This window comes from Pipistrellus hanaki (assembly GCF_964339955.1).
Source record: "Pipistrellus hanaki genome assembly, chromosome: 9".
NCBI lineage: Eukaryota > Metazoa > Chordata > Mammalia > Chiroptera > Vespertilionidae > Pipistrellus > Pipistrellus hanaki.
In genome coordinates this window covers 30291492-30309474 of record NC_140511.1, presented here as the reverse complement: position 1 = coordinate 30309474, position 17983 = coordinate 30291492, and the positions used below count along the sequence as shown (strand labels likewise).

Genomic DNA, 17983 nt, shown 5'->3' with positions numbered 1-17983 from the left:
TTTTTGTTTCTTAGATTAATAGATATGGCTAATAAAGAGAAGAGGGTTAATAAAGCACATTGGAATTATCATGTGAGTAGAGTCTGTAAAATTCTGATGATTTTGGCAATGTTTAGTTTCCTCTTCATTACTCTTAAGGTATTCACATATTGTTTTGTGTAAATCAAAAGAGTTTCCAGGCCAGTGTGGTTCAGTTGGTTAAATAGAGCAACATCCCACACACTAGGAAATCTCTAATTTCATTCCTGGCCAGGACATATACCCAGGTTGTGGACTCAATCCACATTGGGATATGTGCAGGAGGCAACCAGTCAATGTTTCTCCCTCATCAATGCTTCTTTCTGTCTCATTCTCTCTCTGAAACCATTTTTTTTTAAGCACATGTCACAAAAGAAAATATATTAGTTGGATTCCATCAAATGTGTTGGGATGTGGATTCTGATTGAGATGAAAAATCACAACCAAAATGCCTGACAATTACAAAATAATGAAAATTTAAGTAAAATACCTTGAGCTAAATCAATGACTGTCATTGAGTATTAAATAAAATATTAGAGCATGCAGGACCCAGAACCTGGAATTGTAAATTATTCAAAATACCTGAAACTGAAACTATTTGGAGAAAATAAGAACTCAGCAAATTGAGGTTCTTTCTTAAGCAGAAGAAAAGGGTGCAGGAGGTGGATAGTAATGGTTAGAAATCCAAGAATAGTTTCTACAGGTTGTTGGAGCCTTCCGGTGTCTGCTTTCTGTTTGTGTCACGTGCCTATCAAGCTTTACTCTGCTCTGGACACAGTTATTAAGTCACAACCTGAGTCACATTTTGCTTAGATCTTTGTATCCCCGGGGCAGAAGAACAAACTCCTGATTTTCTTCTCTCGGAAAAATGGACTCGGACATCCCAGAAAACTTCCAGCAAGAACTCACCTGTGCCATCTGCCTGAATTACTTTACAGACCCAGTCACCGTGGGCTGTGGGCACAGCTTCTGTTGTTCCTGTCTCTATGTATCCTGGGATAAAGAAGAAAGCCGTCCCTGTTGTCCTGTGTGCAGGGAACCATCGGAGCAGAACAACTTCAAAACCAATGTTACTCTGAAAAATCTGGTGTCCATGGCCAGAAAAGCCAGTTTGCAGCAATTCCTGAGCTCTGAGGATAATAGATGCGGGCTGCACCAGGAGACAAGGCAGATCTTCTGTGAAGATGACGGGAGCCTGCTCTGTTTGCACTGCTCCAGCTCTCAGGAACACGAGGCCCACAGACACTGCTCCGTGGGAGAGGCTGCTGAGGAACACAGGGTGAGTGGTGCCCCTTAGTGCTCTTTGAATGCTGGCGGAAAGTACAGCAAAGAGATGAGGATTCTATCTTCTCCTTTTTAATGTATTGATACATACTTAAGAACCATTAATGAAGCTGTGAGGAAATGCACTGGTTTACCTGTCTTCATGGGCATTGCATTTAATGGGAGAGTAATTAATTAAGGATCATCATTACTTTGATGATGCAGCATTGTACTCAAGGCACTGGAAAACTTTCATGAAAGATTCAGTGGTGTGAAAAGTACAAATATAGGAAGGATTTCCAATGGAGACTATATTTGCTAACACTGATAAAGATGTTGGAGAAAATACAGTGGAATTTGGAGCAGAAAAATATCACTAGCTTCAAATTCTGACCAACTGAGAAGTAGTTGTGCTAACTAAAATCTTGATCAGTTTCTCTAGAGAAATTTTTATGTTATATTGGGTGTTTTAAAACCTAAAATTTATCATTAGTGAGGGCAAATAGGTTAAAATCATGATCCTTTTCTAAAGTAATTTTGTCTAATATCCCTTGATTAATGCCTTCATTTAGTATCTGAAACCTAAATCTATTTGCTTCTCTGGTGCTAAAATTTATTTTATTTTATTTTATTTTATTTTATTTTATTTTATTTTATTTTATTTTATTTTATTTTATTTTACAGAGGGAGCTCTCAAATCACATGAGATCTTTATGGGAAAAGATTCAAGAAATTAAAAAAACTCTCAGTAAAGATGGCAGAATACCTGTCTTTTGGATGGTAAGTATGAGACTGCATTTCCCTGTGAATCAGGCTGACATAGACCTGACAGGAAAAGACCTGAGAGCAGTGATTTAAAGTGTGTGCCTACATGGTGAGAATTGAGAGTGCATCAGCTAGACAATGATATTGTTTAAGTAGAAGAAAATATAACATGTTAAATTAAAAGAAAAATGGGGAAAGGAAGTAAAGAATAGAAGGAACTAAGACTGGAGAGAGAGTGTGAATCCATACCTTTTGGGAGAGAGTGCACAATGGAATGATTATAGTTCTTTAGGAACTAATATAGGAGCCTGTGGTCTTAGATGGAGGACAGTAGCCCATCCATAGAGAAAAGGGCGACAAAGACAAGGTCCAGGAGGATGGATGTCAGTTTGAGGGCGGTGGTGAGGATTTCAGGGAGGTCTTTTCTAATGGCTTCAAATCCACGGGGAAAGAAGAGGGTGGGGAAAGGCAATGATGTGCTCCATAAAGAGCTCTCCTGAGTTCTCATGCAGAAGAGTAGGGAGGTTTTGTCACCAGAGATGAATTTAGTGATGCAGAGCCAGAATGTTGCATGTTATGACCATAAACGTCCATAGCTGGCTTGCAGTCTTGAGAAAAGGAATGTAAAAGAAATTCTTAATGAGAAGCTTTTCTCCAGTTCCTTCAGGCACTCATGAAGTGGAAGGAGGTGTTTTGAGGAAAGTGTAGGATTAAGGCTGTTTGCATAGCTTATAAGAATAGAACATAAATGAAGGAAAGAGGAATGACCTGAATTTAGGGTGGTGAAACTTATTGGTAGAGAACAGCATCAGTGAAAGAGATGCTGTTTACGTGGTGGAGGGTAAGGTCAGCCCTTGTAATGTGATCTAGGAGATCTATCTCTCTGCAGGCTTATCTCAATGGACGCCAAGATGAAACCAGGGCTTTTTATGAGGCACTCCAACTGGTTCCACAAGAAGAAGACAAAAAAAATTTAGAGAGACTTATTGAGGAAGGGTCAAAGTTGTCTGAGCAACTGAAGAAATGTCAAGCCGAAATGACTGAAAAGAGCATAAACCTAAGAGCAATGTATGATGAGCTCATGGGCATGTGTCTGAAACCAGATGAAGAGATGCTCACGGTAGGAACTGAGCATGTGCCTGGGAATTTTTTATATCATCAGAAGACTTTGCTTTCCCTCATTTATTTGGTATCAAAGATTGATGTCTTCATCTCCTAAATCTATGATAGAGAGGGTCTCCCCATTGGGAATGATATAGATAAGCTGTTATTCTCCCCCACCTAATTATAAACAATTAAGTGTTATGGAACTGTGACTTTGAAAATTCCCTATGAAACATATTCCTTCTTAAAAATCTCCTTTTATTTCTTGCATTACTAAACAGAAGATGAAAAACTTATCCAAGTACTTTTAATTTTGATCTGCAAGTGGGCAATATAGAGACCCCTGGCCAAAGCTCCTATATCTTTCCTCCTATTGTTGGGATACCATTACCATTGGTTTGAGATCAAGCCTTAGGAAAGAGCCTAATGCAGAAAGCTGAGAATAAGAGTAATGTAGTCACTATTCTTGTGTTCTCTTTTTTCATACTTAGTGTTCTGAATTCATCAAGAACACAAAAATCGACCAAAAGCATAGTTGCCAGAATTTGGGGGTGGGGGGTGGGAGGAGAGGGGACTGATAAAAGCATAGTTGCCAGAATTTGGGGGTGGGGGGTGGGAGGAGAGGGGACTGATAGGGGGATGGGAAGACAGTACAAAATATTGCAATAGGTTCCCAAGGTGACAATTAATTACTAGGATTAGTGGGAGTGATCACTCTATAAGATACAAAAATATTGACTTGCTATATTGTATAACTGAAATTAATATAATATATATAACCTATATAAGAATACCAACTGTGTTTAAATAAAATGATTTTAAGTATTTGAAAAAGAATTTAGATTCTGACAACATGTTGTGTCAGTATGATCTTTAGGGAAGAAAAGAAAACTGAATTTATAAGACAGTTTGCAGGTGGTGCGATTAGTATTTTTCTGAACTCCCCCAAACCCAAAGTCTGGTTGGTAAAATAACCTATTTCTGAAGAATTCTAAGCTTCTCTTTTCTTTCTTTACAGGAACTAGAAGACAAACTAAGAAGGTGATTTTGGGTTTCAATGTTAACTGGGGCTCATTAGGGATGTGAAAGAGATTACAACTAAGTCTCAAATAGTGAAGACATAATTTCTCAGATTATTCTCAATTATTTGTGTGTGCATCTACTTATGCATGTTTTGCAGATAGGACTTCCTGTTACTTTTGACCAGAAGTTAGTATTTTCCCTTCGGTGGCTGAGGGAGTATGTGTCACTAGGCTCAATGAGGACTTTTCATAAAGACTTGTCATTTATGGTTTAATATTTCAAAGTCAATAGGAACTGAAATTGCAAAGTCTAGATTTAGTCTAGATTTTCCCATAATTAGGTAAGACAGACAAGCACCTCTGAGAAATGGGACTGGTATCTGGCAAAGAAAAAAAGAAAAGTTAGAGAGATTCCCTAAGAATGTCACAATTTTATATCGTAATTGTGAACAAAAGGATTTTGATGAATGTTCATTTGAATGGTGATGCCACCAGCAGGATTAATTGCCTCTTCCTCCTGACAGGAGTGAGCAGGTGCAGCTGCACATGCCTCAGCCTCTGCAGCCAGAACTCACTGCATGTCCCATCACTGGACTGATGGACAGGCTCAACCCCTTCCGAGGTGAATGTTACCCCATTGGGGGACCACCTGGCGGGGTCCTTCAGTTGGGAAATGTTGTGGGTGACCTTTTCCTCTTTCTTAAACTTTACCTTGCACAAGAAAATAGTCTTCAAAGTGGCATGTATAGTCCTATGTAGTTATGGGGTCACAATAATATAGGTAAATGATAGGTGTGACTCAGGCCTTATCAATAACTTTTAAATTTTAAATTTCACACCTATCATTTATATGATGATAAAAAAAATACATGCACCAAAAGGATCCCACGGAACCTTATAAATATATCATATAAAATGTCAATTGTTGATTGATCCATAGAAAACTGGATATCAGTTCAAGGTATTCCAAATAACTGCAGTGAATTAGATTTCTAAAATATTTCCTTAAATAATTATAGTAATTAGATATATAATGTGGGTTTCAATTGATATAATGTGAATTAATAACCATTGTGTAAAAAGCTAGTTGTACACTGAAACCAGTTTGGCTCAGTGGTAGAGCGTCGTTTTGTGGACTGAGGGGTCTCAGGTTCGATTCTGGTCAGGGGCATGTGCATTGGTTGCGGGCAAGTCCTCGGTGGGTGGTGTGAGGGAGGCAGCTGGTCGATGTTTATCTTTCATTGATGTTTCTATCTCTCTATCTCTCTCCCTTCCGCTCTGTAAAAAATCAATAAAATATATATTTTTAAAAAAAGCTAGTTGTAGAAACCAAGAATTTATTAATATGACAATAAAAGAATTTGGTGGCCAATGAGCCTATATATAGAGCTCAACATTAAACCTTTACCTGGGAGTTTAATCTATGAGAAAGAAAGATTAAGCTTTTAGGTGGAACCAGTTATTAAAGGCATCCTATTCTTCGTAGGAAATCATACCTAAGATGGCCTTTATCTTTCTTCTTTAATGTCAACTTGCTTACTTACCTGGAGTATCATCAGCTGGGGTAGCACCATATTCTGAGCAAGTCATCTCCATTTATTTAAAATAAAATTATTTTTCTCCTCAAGAAGGAGTGGGAGAGGCAAGATTTATTATTATGGACTTGGTAGCACTGCCCATGTGTTCAGTTTATAAAAAGTAACCAGCCAGAAGTAAACATGACCTTCTTCACTTTTATGATAACCTATTTCTAGAAGGTCTTGGATATTTGTTGTTGTTTTTTGTTGTTGTTGTTTTTGGGGTTTTTTTTGTTTTGTTTTTTTTAGGAGATATATTGGCATCATTTGAATCCAATATTTTCCATTCAAACTTAGTGTTAATTTTTTTTCCAGTGAGACACTAAGGTGTCCCATTCTCTCATGGACAATTTTATTTTCAACATTGATTTGTTGTTGTTTTCTTAATCCTCACCCAAGGATATTCTTTTCATAGATTTTCAGAGGAGCATGGAAGAGAGGGAGGAGGGAGAGAGAGAGAGACCAAGAAAAACAGACAGTAGAGACACATATGGAATGATTGTCTCCCACATGCATCCCCACAATGGCTGAGATGAACCTGCAACCAGAGTACATGCCCATGGTCAGGAATCAAACACTACAAAATTTAGTCCATGGACTGATGTTCTTATCACTGAGAAAAACTGCCGAAGGCCTAACATTGATTTTGACTGGAATATTCTCTTTTCTTCACAGTGCAAGTTTCCTTCACTGGTGAAATAACCCCTGAGAATATACGGTTGTTTGATGACGTGAGAAGTCTGAGGTTTACGGGTGATGATCTACATGTGTCTCAGGATCCTGGAACATCTAACTCTTTTGCGGCATGGGGAAACCGTGTCTTCAAGTCTGGCAAGCATTATTGGGAGGTGTATGTGGACAAGTCTTGGGACTGGGCTGTAGGGGTACGTAAGGAACCCTGGATAGACACGAATGACACATTGACTGAATGTGAGGACACGTTTCTTCTTATACATGTGAAGGAGGATAATCATACGACCCTCTGGAGCACTGCCCCGATGGCTCGTCAATACATCCAGGAACCTCTGTCCAGGGTCGGTGTGCTCCTTGATGTTGACAATAGAACTGTAAGTTTTGTGGATGTTGCGAGGTGTTCCCTCATTAAGCATTCCCTCATTAGGCGTTCCCCATTTCAGGATTATGTAGGTGACCTGTGCAATAACAGTTTCAGACCTTACATTTCACTGGCAACTCATGGGTAGGGCTAAGTTATGAACCTGCTTATGTGCCTGGGATCTCTGATGGGAGGAAGCCCTTTTTAGTTGAAGCCTATTAATGATACATTATTCTCTTTTATTCTTCTTCTACTTTAATGTAAACTCTTTGTATTCAGAATAAAGATAAGGTGAAATGCAAAATTGTGTTAATTTTCTTTTCTTGTCATTAAAATCATGCTTTATGGCTTTTTATCTATAATATATGTACTGTGGTATTTTGCCTCTTTTATGAGCTTGCTGGAGTCACCAAAATATTTATCATTATGCAATTACTGTTCTTTCTTGGTTTGAATCTAGGAATGCAGGATTTTTACATACTGGATATACCTGGTTATCTACATGCCATGTCAGTCTGCAACTTTTTCTCCTTGGTCTGGTCACTCCTGCAACTTTACTTACCCTCAGGGGGGAAAGTGAGCTGACAAGGAAGTTTTTGCTGACTAGGATAGGCCTTCATTTTAGTGAACCTAGAATAGCTTGAATAACTTGTCCTTTTTTTCCCCCTCAAGGATAGAATGCATTGGTTAGGGCATCAGGGGCACTTAGCAAATCTTTGGAAGGATACATTAGTAAATTACCTTACTTGAAAGGAGTTTTGCTATAAATTTTCAGGATTTAAAAGTTGATCTGAAAAACTGATTTTAAAACAGAGTTTAAACCCCATTGATTTTTCTCTTCTGTGATAAAATTGTATTTGTGTGTGTGTGAGACCGCCACTATAGAATCTCTATTATGATTGTGTGTGTGTGTGTGTGTGTGTGTGTGTGTGTGTGTGTGTGTTACAATCTGGGCACTCATACATCACTGTTAATTCAGTTAGCATCATCACCTGGGCCATGAGTGGTGGAATGGAAGACAGAAGATCAAAATGCACACATAAGCTCCCTCCTATCACTCCCCATGAATCAGTTGTTGTTTGAATTGTTCTTGTCCCACAAAAAATAGCAAATTCACTGCATTTCCTGAATATATTGTTAAAAATTAATCAACAATGATTAGCTAAATCAAGGAAATTTTTTTAGACTAAAAAAAAAAAAAGACTCAAATTTAGCAGACAAAGAGCTTACATTTATGAAACTCATGCCATGTGATTTTCCTATAAATGTGCTTTCTGTATTTTACATATGGAGCCTTAATCCAATATTTCTGATAAAGAAACTAAGTCAGATGGTGCTGCTAGTGAGTAGTGATTGGAATTAAGGTAATAAGTAATCTCTAATGTCTGTGCTCCTACCATTGCTCTTTGTTGCATCTCAAAAATACACATTTCTAAGGAGAAATAATGCAGAAAATGAACCAACCTACCAATGACTGTTGATTGGAGTCAAAATATCTAATGCAAAGAAAGAGTTTATTCTAGGACCTAATATAGAATAGATCCTAAATAAATATGTACTGCAAATATTTAAAGTTTTTCATTCTTTTTATAAAAATAAATTTTTATTGATTTCAGAAAGGAAGGGAGAAGGAAAGAAAGATAGAAACATCATTGATTGGCTGCCTTCTGCATGTCCTATACTGGGGATCGAGCCCTAGCCCAGTGACCTGCTAGTTCATAGGTTGACACTGCTAGTGTGACCTGCTAGTTCATAGGTTGACACTCAAGAACTGAGCCATACCAGCTGGGCAGGAGGTATATTGCTTTTTAAAAAATATATATTTTATTGCCAAAACCGGTTTGGCTCAGTGGATAGAGCATTGGCCTGTGGATTGAACAGTCCCAGGTTCAATTCAGGTTAAGCACATGTACCTTGGTTGGGGGCACATCCCCAGCAGAGGGTATGCAGGAGGCAGCTGATGGATGTTCCTCTCTCATCAATGTTTCTAGCTCTCTATCTCTCTCCTTTCCTCTCTGTAAAAAAATCAATAAAATATATTAAAAATATATATTTATATACATATTTTATATATAAATTTGATTTATATATATATATATATATTTGATTTTTTACAGAGATCTATAAAACCTAAAAGTTGGAAAAATCACAAGTAAATGATCTGAAAACAGCATACTGGGAAAAATATTTTCAATATTTATAAGAAAGTGTTTCCATAATTATCTTAAAGGCACTGCCAAAACCGGTTTGGCTCAGTAGTAGAGCGTCGGTCTGTGGACTGAAAGGTCCCAGGTTCCATTCCGGTCAAGGGCATGTACATTGGTTACGGGCACATCCCGGGTAGGGATTGTGGAAGAGGCAGCTGGTCGATGTTTCTCTCTCATCGACATTTCTAGCTCTCTATCTCTCTCCCTTCCTCTTTGTAAAAAATCAATAAAATATATTTTTAAAAATTATCTTAAAGACACTTATAAATCAGTAAGTTTACATTAATAATCTCTACCTCCCTTTCTTAAGTGTGTGAAAGTGTTTTCACGTTAAGAAAAAATGAAAGTAAAGGAAAAAGAATAATGACATGAAACTAAGCCACAAAATGTATAGAATGAAAATACATACTGTTAAGACCTTTACTCTGCCAAAACCAGTTTGGCTCAGTGGATAGAGCGTCAGCTTGGGGACTGAAGGCTCCCAGGTTAGATTCTGGTCAAGGGCATGTACCTTGGTTGTGGGCATATCCCCAGTAGGGGGTGTGCAAGAGGCACCTGATTGATGACTCTCTCTCATCGATGTTTCTGACTCTCTATCTCTCTCCCTTCCACTCTGTACAAAAATCAATAAAATATATATATTTTTAAAAAGACCTTTACTCTTCTCCTTTAAATATATATATATATTTCATAAAGGAAGGGACAGGGAGAAAGAGATAGAAACATCAAAGATATAAAAATCATGGATAGGTTGCCTCCTGCATGCCCCTTATTGGTGGTGATTGAGCATGTGACTAGGGTATATGCTCTTTGGAGTCAAACCTGGGACCCTTCAGCTTGCAGGCTGACACTGTCCTCTGAGCCCAACCAGCTAAGACCTTTACTCTTCTTAAAGTTCAGTCTCAACCTTAAGATAGAAATAAATCCATTGAGGAGGAAAAACAAATAGGGCAATATGGTGGCGAGCTTAGGTACAGAGTAAAGACTATTATGGAATAAGAATAATGTAGGCGGATCGGAGGATGAGGTCAAGGAAAGGGTTAATCTCCATAATGTATTCACCCAGAGTTGTAAGGACCCCCTATACCATGTAAACACCCCTCAGTCTGACACATTTCATCCAAAATGTGTTGATTCTTTCTTGTTTTTGTACTTAGAGGAGGCAAGACAATGTTTCAGGAAAGTGAATTAGCCCGTTTCAAACTTTTGACCTATAAAGTCATTGTGCTTATTGAGGTGACATTGGTTAATAAAATTATATAGGTTACAAGTATGAATTTTATAATGTCATCTGTATATTGTATTTTGCACTTTCCATCCAAGGCCAAGGCTCCTTCCATCACCATTTATCCCCCTTTACTCTTCTATACAATTAATTGGTGCTTCAGAATACTGATCCAATGATCCGCAATGTTTTTATATTTTCATTTGAAATATAATTCAGTTCCTCCAGATGGTGCTGCTATTGAGTACTAAAGTAATCTTCAAAGTCAATCAAAATTTCTTTTTGAAATGTATTTGTGAAATATTTTTAACTTTAATGAGTCCATGGACAGCCCTAGCCAGTTTGGCTCAGTGGCTAGAAGGGTCCCACATTTGATTCCAATACTGGTCAAGGGCACATGCTGGGGTTTCAGGCTTGGTCCCGGTAGGGAACATGCAGGAGGCAGATGATCAATGATTCTCTCATCATTGATGTATCTCTCTCTCTCCCTTTCCCTTCCTTTCTGAAATCAATAAAAATAAAAACACCTAAAAATGCCTAGGCACAGAAAAAAGCAGATCTTTATCTTAAAACATATACAGACCAAGTGCTTATAAACCACTTCAAATTAAGGTCAAGTTTCTGACAGAACTCACAGGGTTTTTTTTATTTGTATCAGAAAATATTCATTTTTAATTGGCTTATAAGATAAGTATTCTGTTAGAATGAGCTGCTGCAGGCTCAGGCAGAGGCAGCTAGAGGCAAAGAAAGGATAGTGGGCAGGGCTGAGCAGGACTGGGCAGGGGGCTAGCTGTGCACTGGTGCCACCTGGGAGCAGGACTGAAGCTTCAGAGCCCAGAAGGAATTGCTAGCTAGCTTCGGAGCTCAGACCTGGGACCAGTGCGGTGGCCTTAGACAATAAGATTGAGCAGGCCTGGTCAAGAATCACCTGCTCTATGCTGTGAGAGAGCAGGCAGAGATCCTGAAGGAGCAGATCTCAGAGCTGGTGGAGAAAAACTCCCAGCTGGATCATGAGAACCCCCTCTTGAAGACTCTGGCCAGCCTGGAGCAGCTAGAGAAGTTCCAGTCCCCTCTGACCCTGAAAAGCCAGCTCTTGAGGTCTCACAATCGTCTGAGGCCCCTGATGGATTTGCAGGATATGTGGCCCTGTGCTCAGAGTGAGCAGAGCCACTAAACTTGTTCCACCTAGTACTTCCCACTTTGTTTCTGGCTCTCTAACTCATCTCACCTGGAGAACTTTTCACCTAACGTAGCTGGTGCCAAGAGATGCCCCAAGGACATGGCCACCTGGGTCTACTCCAGTGACAGACCCCTGGCAAGAAGCAGGTCTTTGCAGCCTGAGTTGCCTGGGACCTCATCACCCCAAGCCGGTAAGCCTCTAATGCCCCCGCTCCCTGGGGGCTCCCAAGGTCTGGGAAATTTGGCTTTGACTGGTCAAGGAGAAAGGTAGTTTGACATGTGATGCCACTTTTCTCCTGAAAGTATAAGGGGGCCTGCTTTTCATTTCCATGGACATCTTTAATAGCTTCACCTGACAATGACTGTTCCTATGAAGAAGCCTCTTGTGTTTGAAGCAGAGGCAGCATCTCTCTTACCCCCTGCCTCGCCAAATCAGGGCCACAGATGAAAGAGATTGAGCCCAGTCAGCCTTCTGTCGGTTAATATGGTACAATGCATGGATTGGGCATGGCTCTGTGTGGCATTCTGGCTTTGAGATGACTGCCTACAAAGTTCTGTTTGGTTAGTAATGATAAAATTTTTCAAGATAACCATACATCGTCTCCATCTATATGTTAGTGTAGTTAGGTATACATATACACATACACATACATCTGGAAGGGCCTTAACAGCTTTGGGAGTAGTGAGCGGTCCCTCATCTTTTAAGGCTAACTTTTTAGCCTTAACTCTGAAGGAGTTTATCTATCAAATTGATCCTGTTTATCGTTCAGGTTAAGACTAAAAAGTAAAAGCAGGGTGACGGCCAGCCTCTGAATGTGTCCACAGATGCCTTGCTGCTGCGATAATTGCCCCGTGTGTCCTCTGAAGACATGTGAGGTCCTCTTTTGGATGCCAAACCCACCATTCATTGGTGCTGACTACATAGAATGAGGTTGAGAAAAGATCAGCTGGACTTCACGTTGTCATTACAAACTTTTTTTTTAATGTTTGTGGAAAGCTTTCAAGTGAAGAAACCATTGGCTTTCTGTTGTCCTTTTGTGGACAAGGGATGAACAAAGCAATGGCTTTGACCTGATGGTGCCTGGGAGATGTGCTCAGAGAGCATGTTTGTAGGAGGTTCTGTGGCAGTGAATACTTGCCACTCTCTGACACTTTATCCTCATGTATGTCTCCAGGATTTTGATTTCAAAAATGTAGCTTGAAATTTCAATTCACTTTGCTCTTTTTTCCTAAAAAGAAAAAAAAAAAAGAAAAGACAAAATATTCTCCACTATTAAAAAAGGTTTATAATCAAATAATAAACTCAGGTGGAGGATAAGGGTTTTTAGGACAGTGAAACTATTCTGTATGATACTATTATGGAGATTACGTTTCATTATCAATTGTTCAAATCCATAGAATATACATCATCTAGAGTGAACCCTAATGTAAGTTATAAGTTTTATAAAGGCACTCTGGGTGTCACTATAGTTTCCTGTGTAGGGGGAGGGGAAATATGAAAAATCTCTGTACCTTCCTCCAATTTTTCTGTGAACCTAAACGGTAAAATCTATTTTTAAAAAACATTCATGTCTAGTTAGTTATATTTTAGGTTTAGAGTGAAGGGTATTGGAAGTCATATCTGAGGTGAACTTATGTGGGTGAAAAAACTGGAAGACCAAATAATGAAATCGGACCCACTGATCTCATCATCAGCCACCTGAAATTGTTTGTTATTGTTTTCTTTAACAGATTAAGCAATTATTTAATCCAATCAGGATGGTTTAAACTTTTGTTTATAACTATGATAGCCTAATCTCCAGTTCAAAGTGTAGGACAGTACCAGTATGTAAAAAAAACTGTAGTCTGTGGAAATTCTAGGAAAGAGCCTAAGAATGAAATTCAGTCCTCCATATTTACCTGAAAATAAAGAGCCTCGATGGTGGTCATTATGATGCCAGGTTACATCCACCAGTGGATCATGTTCAATAAAGCACCCGGCCTGGCTGAGACAACTTTTCCTCTAAAACTATCATCATTAGGCCATTGATAGTGACCATCTGTTGGACTTTAGAGACTGTGGGTCCTTACCCACTCTCTGGTCCTAAGACTGTTTGAAATTGTTCTGTCAAGTAAGGATTTGAAAACAAGCTGTTTCCCATGTAGATGGGTGGTTTGTCTAATTTGGTTTTGTCTTTTTTGATGGTCACCTGAAATGTGAATAGTCTTAACTGGGTTTTGTTGTAAGAATTAAACCCATGCATAATGTAAAACTAAAACAATTAGTGTAAAACATCTCATTAATATTTTGATATTACATGCTGAAATGAAGTTTTGGAAATATTGGATTAAATATGTTATTAAAATCTATTTCAACTGTTTTAAATTACTTTTTGGAAGGTGTGCACTAGAAAATGTGTAGTATTAAATGACTATATTATGAAAGAAAAAAAGCCTATCTTAACAAGGTAGCTTAAGAAAAGAAAATCCATATCAGATACTTAGAAATAAAATTTATAATAATGCATAATATACTGAAGTTAAAGAAAATACAATGAAAAATCAATAGCATACAAAATTAGCTCTTTGAATAGATCAATTAAATTGATAAACTCATAAGAAGACTAATCCTTCTAAAAATATATTTTCATTGATTTTGTACAGAGAGGAAGGGAGAGAGATAGAGAGTTAGAAACATGGATGAGAGAGAACCATTGATCAGCTGCCTCTTGCACACCCCCTACTGGGGATGTGCCCGCAACCAAGGTATTATACATGCCCTTGACCAGAATTGAACCCGGGACCCTTCAGTCCCCAAGCCAATGCTCTATCCATTGAGCCAAACCGGTTTCGGCGACTAATCCTTCTAAAAGGGGAGAGAGATGTTCAAATATACAGTCCTGGCCATGTGGCTAAGTTGATTGGAGCATCATCCCATACACCAAAAGGTTACAGGTTCAATTCCTGGTGAGGGCACAGATAGGAGGCAATGGATCCCTGCCTCTCTCTCTCTGTCTCTCTGTCTCTCTCTCTCTCTGTCTCTCTCTCTCTCTGTCTCTCTCTCTCTCTGTCTCTCTCTCTCTCTCTCTCTCTCTCTTTCTCTTTTCCTCTCTTCCAAAGGAAACAAATAAACAAACTAACATAACTGGAGGAGGTGTGGATTTTTTAAAAAAGAGCAAACATGGAGATGATTTAGATGTTAGTGGATAATAAGATAATTTTATGAATAATGTTATGCATATGTATTTGAGTATTTAGATTCAATATAAAATCACTCAATGTAATTCAAAGACCATTCATTATTTTAAATACTTATTAACAAAAAGGGGAATTAAATTTTATAAGCTTATAACAATGATCTAGAAGCAATTATGGCAAATATCATATTTAATGGAGAATTTGCAAGCTTTCTTGTAAGAATAAGGAATGAAATAAGAATGTCTAGTACTGCCCACCAAATATGACTCAGTGGTTGATCATTGAACTATGAACTAAGAGGCCATGGTTCCATGCCAGTTAAGGGCACATGCCCACGATGCTGGCTTGAGTCTAGCAGGAGGCTTGTAAGAGGCAGCTGACTGATGATTCACTTTATCATTAGTGTTTCTATCTCTCTCCCTCTCTCTTTCTTCCTGTTTCTGAAATCAAGAAGAAAACATATTTTTAAAAATAAATAAATATAGTAACTAAGCCATCATAGAATCTCAAACAAGGAAGGAATCTCAGGTTCCATCACTTGCTCTTAGTTTTCTTCATTTGTACACCAAAAATGGTTTTCTCTATTTGAGATGTTATGAATTTTTATTTCTCTGTGGATGAATTTCTATACATATGAACTTAGATATCAATGTGGAATTCCTTGATATAAGAATGATAATTGATGCCATAACTGGTTTGGCTCAGTGGATAGAGCATTGGCCTGCAGACTCAAGGGTCCCAGGTTCAATTCCAGTCAAGGGCATGTTCTTGGTTGCAAGTACATACCCAGTAGGGAGTGTGCTTGAGGCAGCTGAACGATGTTTCTCTCATCAATATTTCTAATTTTCTGTCCTTCTCCACTGCTCTCTATAAAAAATCAATGAAATATATTTTTTTAAAGAATTGAAAACATGGGTACAATCAGGTCATGCCTGAAAAGCATGCAGACTAAAATAAGAATATGTAGATCCCACAACAGGGAAAGCAGTGGAGCAGACTGAGAAGCCAAGTTGGGAAACCAGGAGTTTACAGTCCTTGAAGGAAAGAAATGCCTAATGAATGAGAGCCAATCTGTTAAGAGGATAAACGTAGAAGCCAAATCACTCTGCAACCTCATTTTCCCTCCTGAACTTCAAGTAGCATAGACATGAGGGATAGCTTCCTTCCTCTGGACTGTCAGACACCATGCACATCGTGACACCCAGATGGTTCCGTATTACTTACCTTCCACTTTCTCTCCAGTTTTATGCAAAGAGAAAGAGACTAGGTGCTAAGGAGCCCAGGCTAGATATCTGGAACTGTTCTGAGAGATTTTCTTCCCTGGATTTTCTATCCCAAATACATTTTTTTCAATTTCTAGGGAAGAGAGAGGGGGAATCCTTCAGTTTTATTGTAATAATGTGTCCTGTTTCCCTCAGCCTGCTTTCCTCAAGCAGGTTTCATTACCATGGAAAAAGTCAATAAAAAAATTTGAAATTTTTATGAAAAAGAGTTAATGAATGTAGTGAATATACCCAGAAGCTTTGGGTAAATGTCACATTCCCAGCATAGGAATGGCTGGAAAATCTGCTTAACCTCCAGTTATCTTTTCAAAATGAAATAAAAAAACACAGATTTATTTATGGAATATAATGATTGTTTAATATTAGGACATATAATAACCCAATCTCTGATGTGAATATAGCTAATGAAAATATTGATATGATAGAAGTGATGTATTAAATAAGAATACATATTATGTAGTAAAGTAATATAAATACATAAGCATTTTATGAATAGTTTATAGTTTATTCTAAATATAATATTAATCAGCATAATTTCAATGGTTGCAAATCCTTTAAAGTTTAAATCTTAGTCTGAAAGTCAAGATAAACACATATCATTATTATTACTTAACATTGTTCTGAATATTCCAATCAACATTTTTAGAAAGAGAAAGGATTAGAGGTATAAAATGTGTAAATGTTGCCATTATTTTCTAAAATGTACTTTATCTAGAAAAACACTTAATAAAAATTCACTAAGATAACTAGTTATCTAAATGATTTTCATATAAAAATGATACAATTATTTTTATCATGTTATATTCATGAGAACACAATATGGAAATAGCCAGAAATATATAGGGGAATAGAATCTGATGATAGGGCCTTAGATTTTCAAATGTATCAGTAAACCAAATAATCAAAGCAATGTGGTACTACCACAATAATTCACAGATAGACCAGTGGAACAGAATATTGCATACTTATATGTCTATATCTTTCTATGTATATATCTATTTATCTATCCACATATCTTTTGTTGTTGTTCTTAATCCTCTCCCAAGGTATTTTTTCCCATTGATTTTTAGAGAGAGAGAGAAACCTATATGAGAGACAAATCCATTGGTTGCCTCTCCCACACACCCCAACTGAGGGCAGGGATCAAAGATGCAACCAAGATACTTGCCCTTGATCAGGAATTGAACTTGAGCCCCTTAGGTGTGAAGGCCAATGCTCTAACCACAGAAAGATAGCAGCCAGGCTATCCACATATCTTTTTATTTCTGTCTATCACCTATCTATCTACTATCTACTATCTATCTATCTAATCATCCATCTACTCATATATCCATCAACCATGAACGCTAAATAGGAGATTCACTTGAACCTAGAGCAACAGGAAGAAATTTAGGTTTTGCCAAGAACAAATGCACACACTACTTAGAGAAGCAGTGCCCCAAATTATAATGCATTTATTCTATGGAGGCACTCATTCACATGAGATAGCTAAAATTAGAAAATATAATTTTATTTGAAATTAGTAAAAACCACTCATAGAAATGTCAGTTAAATATTCATGTATAAGTATTGCATACTACATGATGCTACAAGAATGACCAACTCCTTTCTCACACCAGATGAGTGCAAGAGTCCAGAGCTCCAGCTCTTGCAAAAAATATAGGAGTCACAGACTCATGGTGGCCCCAAACGACCTCTGGTAGACAGAAAATGAGGAAAGCAAAACTTCTTTCTTCAGAAATACATAGTCTAGTGCAATGTGCCCCCCACAGGTACCCAATCACCTCACCATTTGTTTCAAGATTATTCATTGCTTGGGGCTCCTAGAGGGAGTGGGACTGATGGTGTAGGGGGACCCAATACAGGCTCACATATATTTCTTCTCCCAGCAGAAACCTCTCTTCCCAGGTTGTGTGGATCTGATATTGAGAGTACTGTCCCAATTCCCTGCTTCCCAACCTGTCCCACTCTGTATTGAGGAGGAGTAGGGGAAAGAAAGGAAGAATCAAAGCAATAAAAGGGGACAGGGAGATAAGACCTTCACACCTCAGAGGGAATGTAGGGGAGAGTGAGGGTAAGGGGAGAGATCAACCAATGGACTAGTGTGCA

The 17983-nt window shown here is 38.1% G+C and overlaps 1 protein-coding gene across 1 annotated transcript; it reads left to right on the top strand.

Annotated features, from left to right (window-relative positions):
* Positions 1–886: 886 nt before the first annotated feature.
* Positions 887–6951, top strand: LOC311627632 (tripartite motif-containing protein 43-like; the record flags this gene model as incomplete). Its single annotated transcript, XM_084894126.1, has 5 exons — positions 887–1297; positions 2936–3166; positions 4169–4191; positions 4697–4794; positions 6425–6951. The coding sequence occupies 5 exons, from the start codon at positions 887–889 to the stop codon at positions 6949–6951; spliced, it is 1290 nt and encodes a 429-aa protein (XP_084750252.1).
* Positions 6952–17983: the final 11032 nt, after the last annotated feature.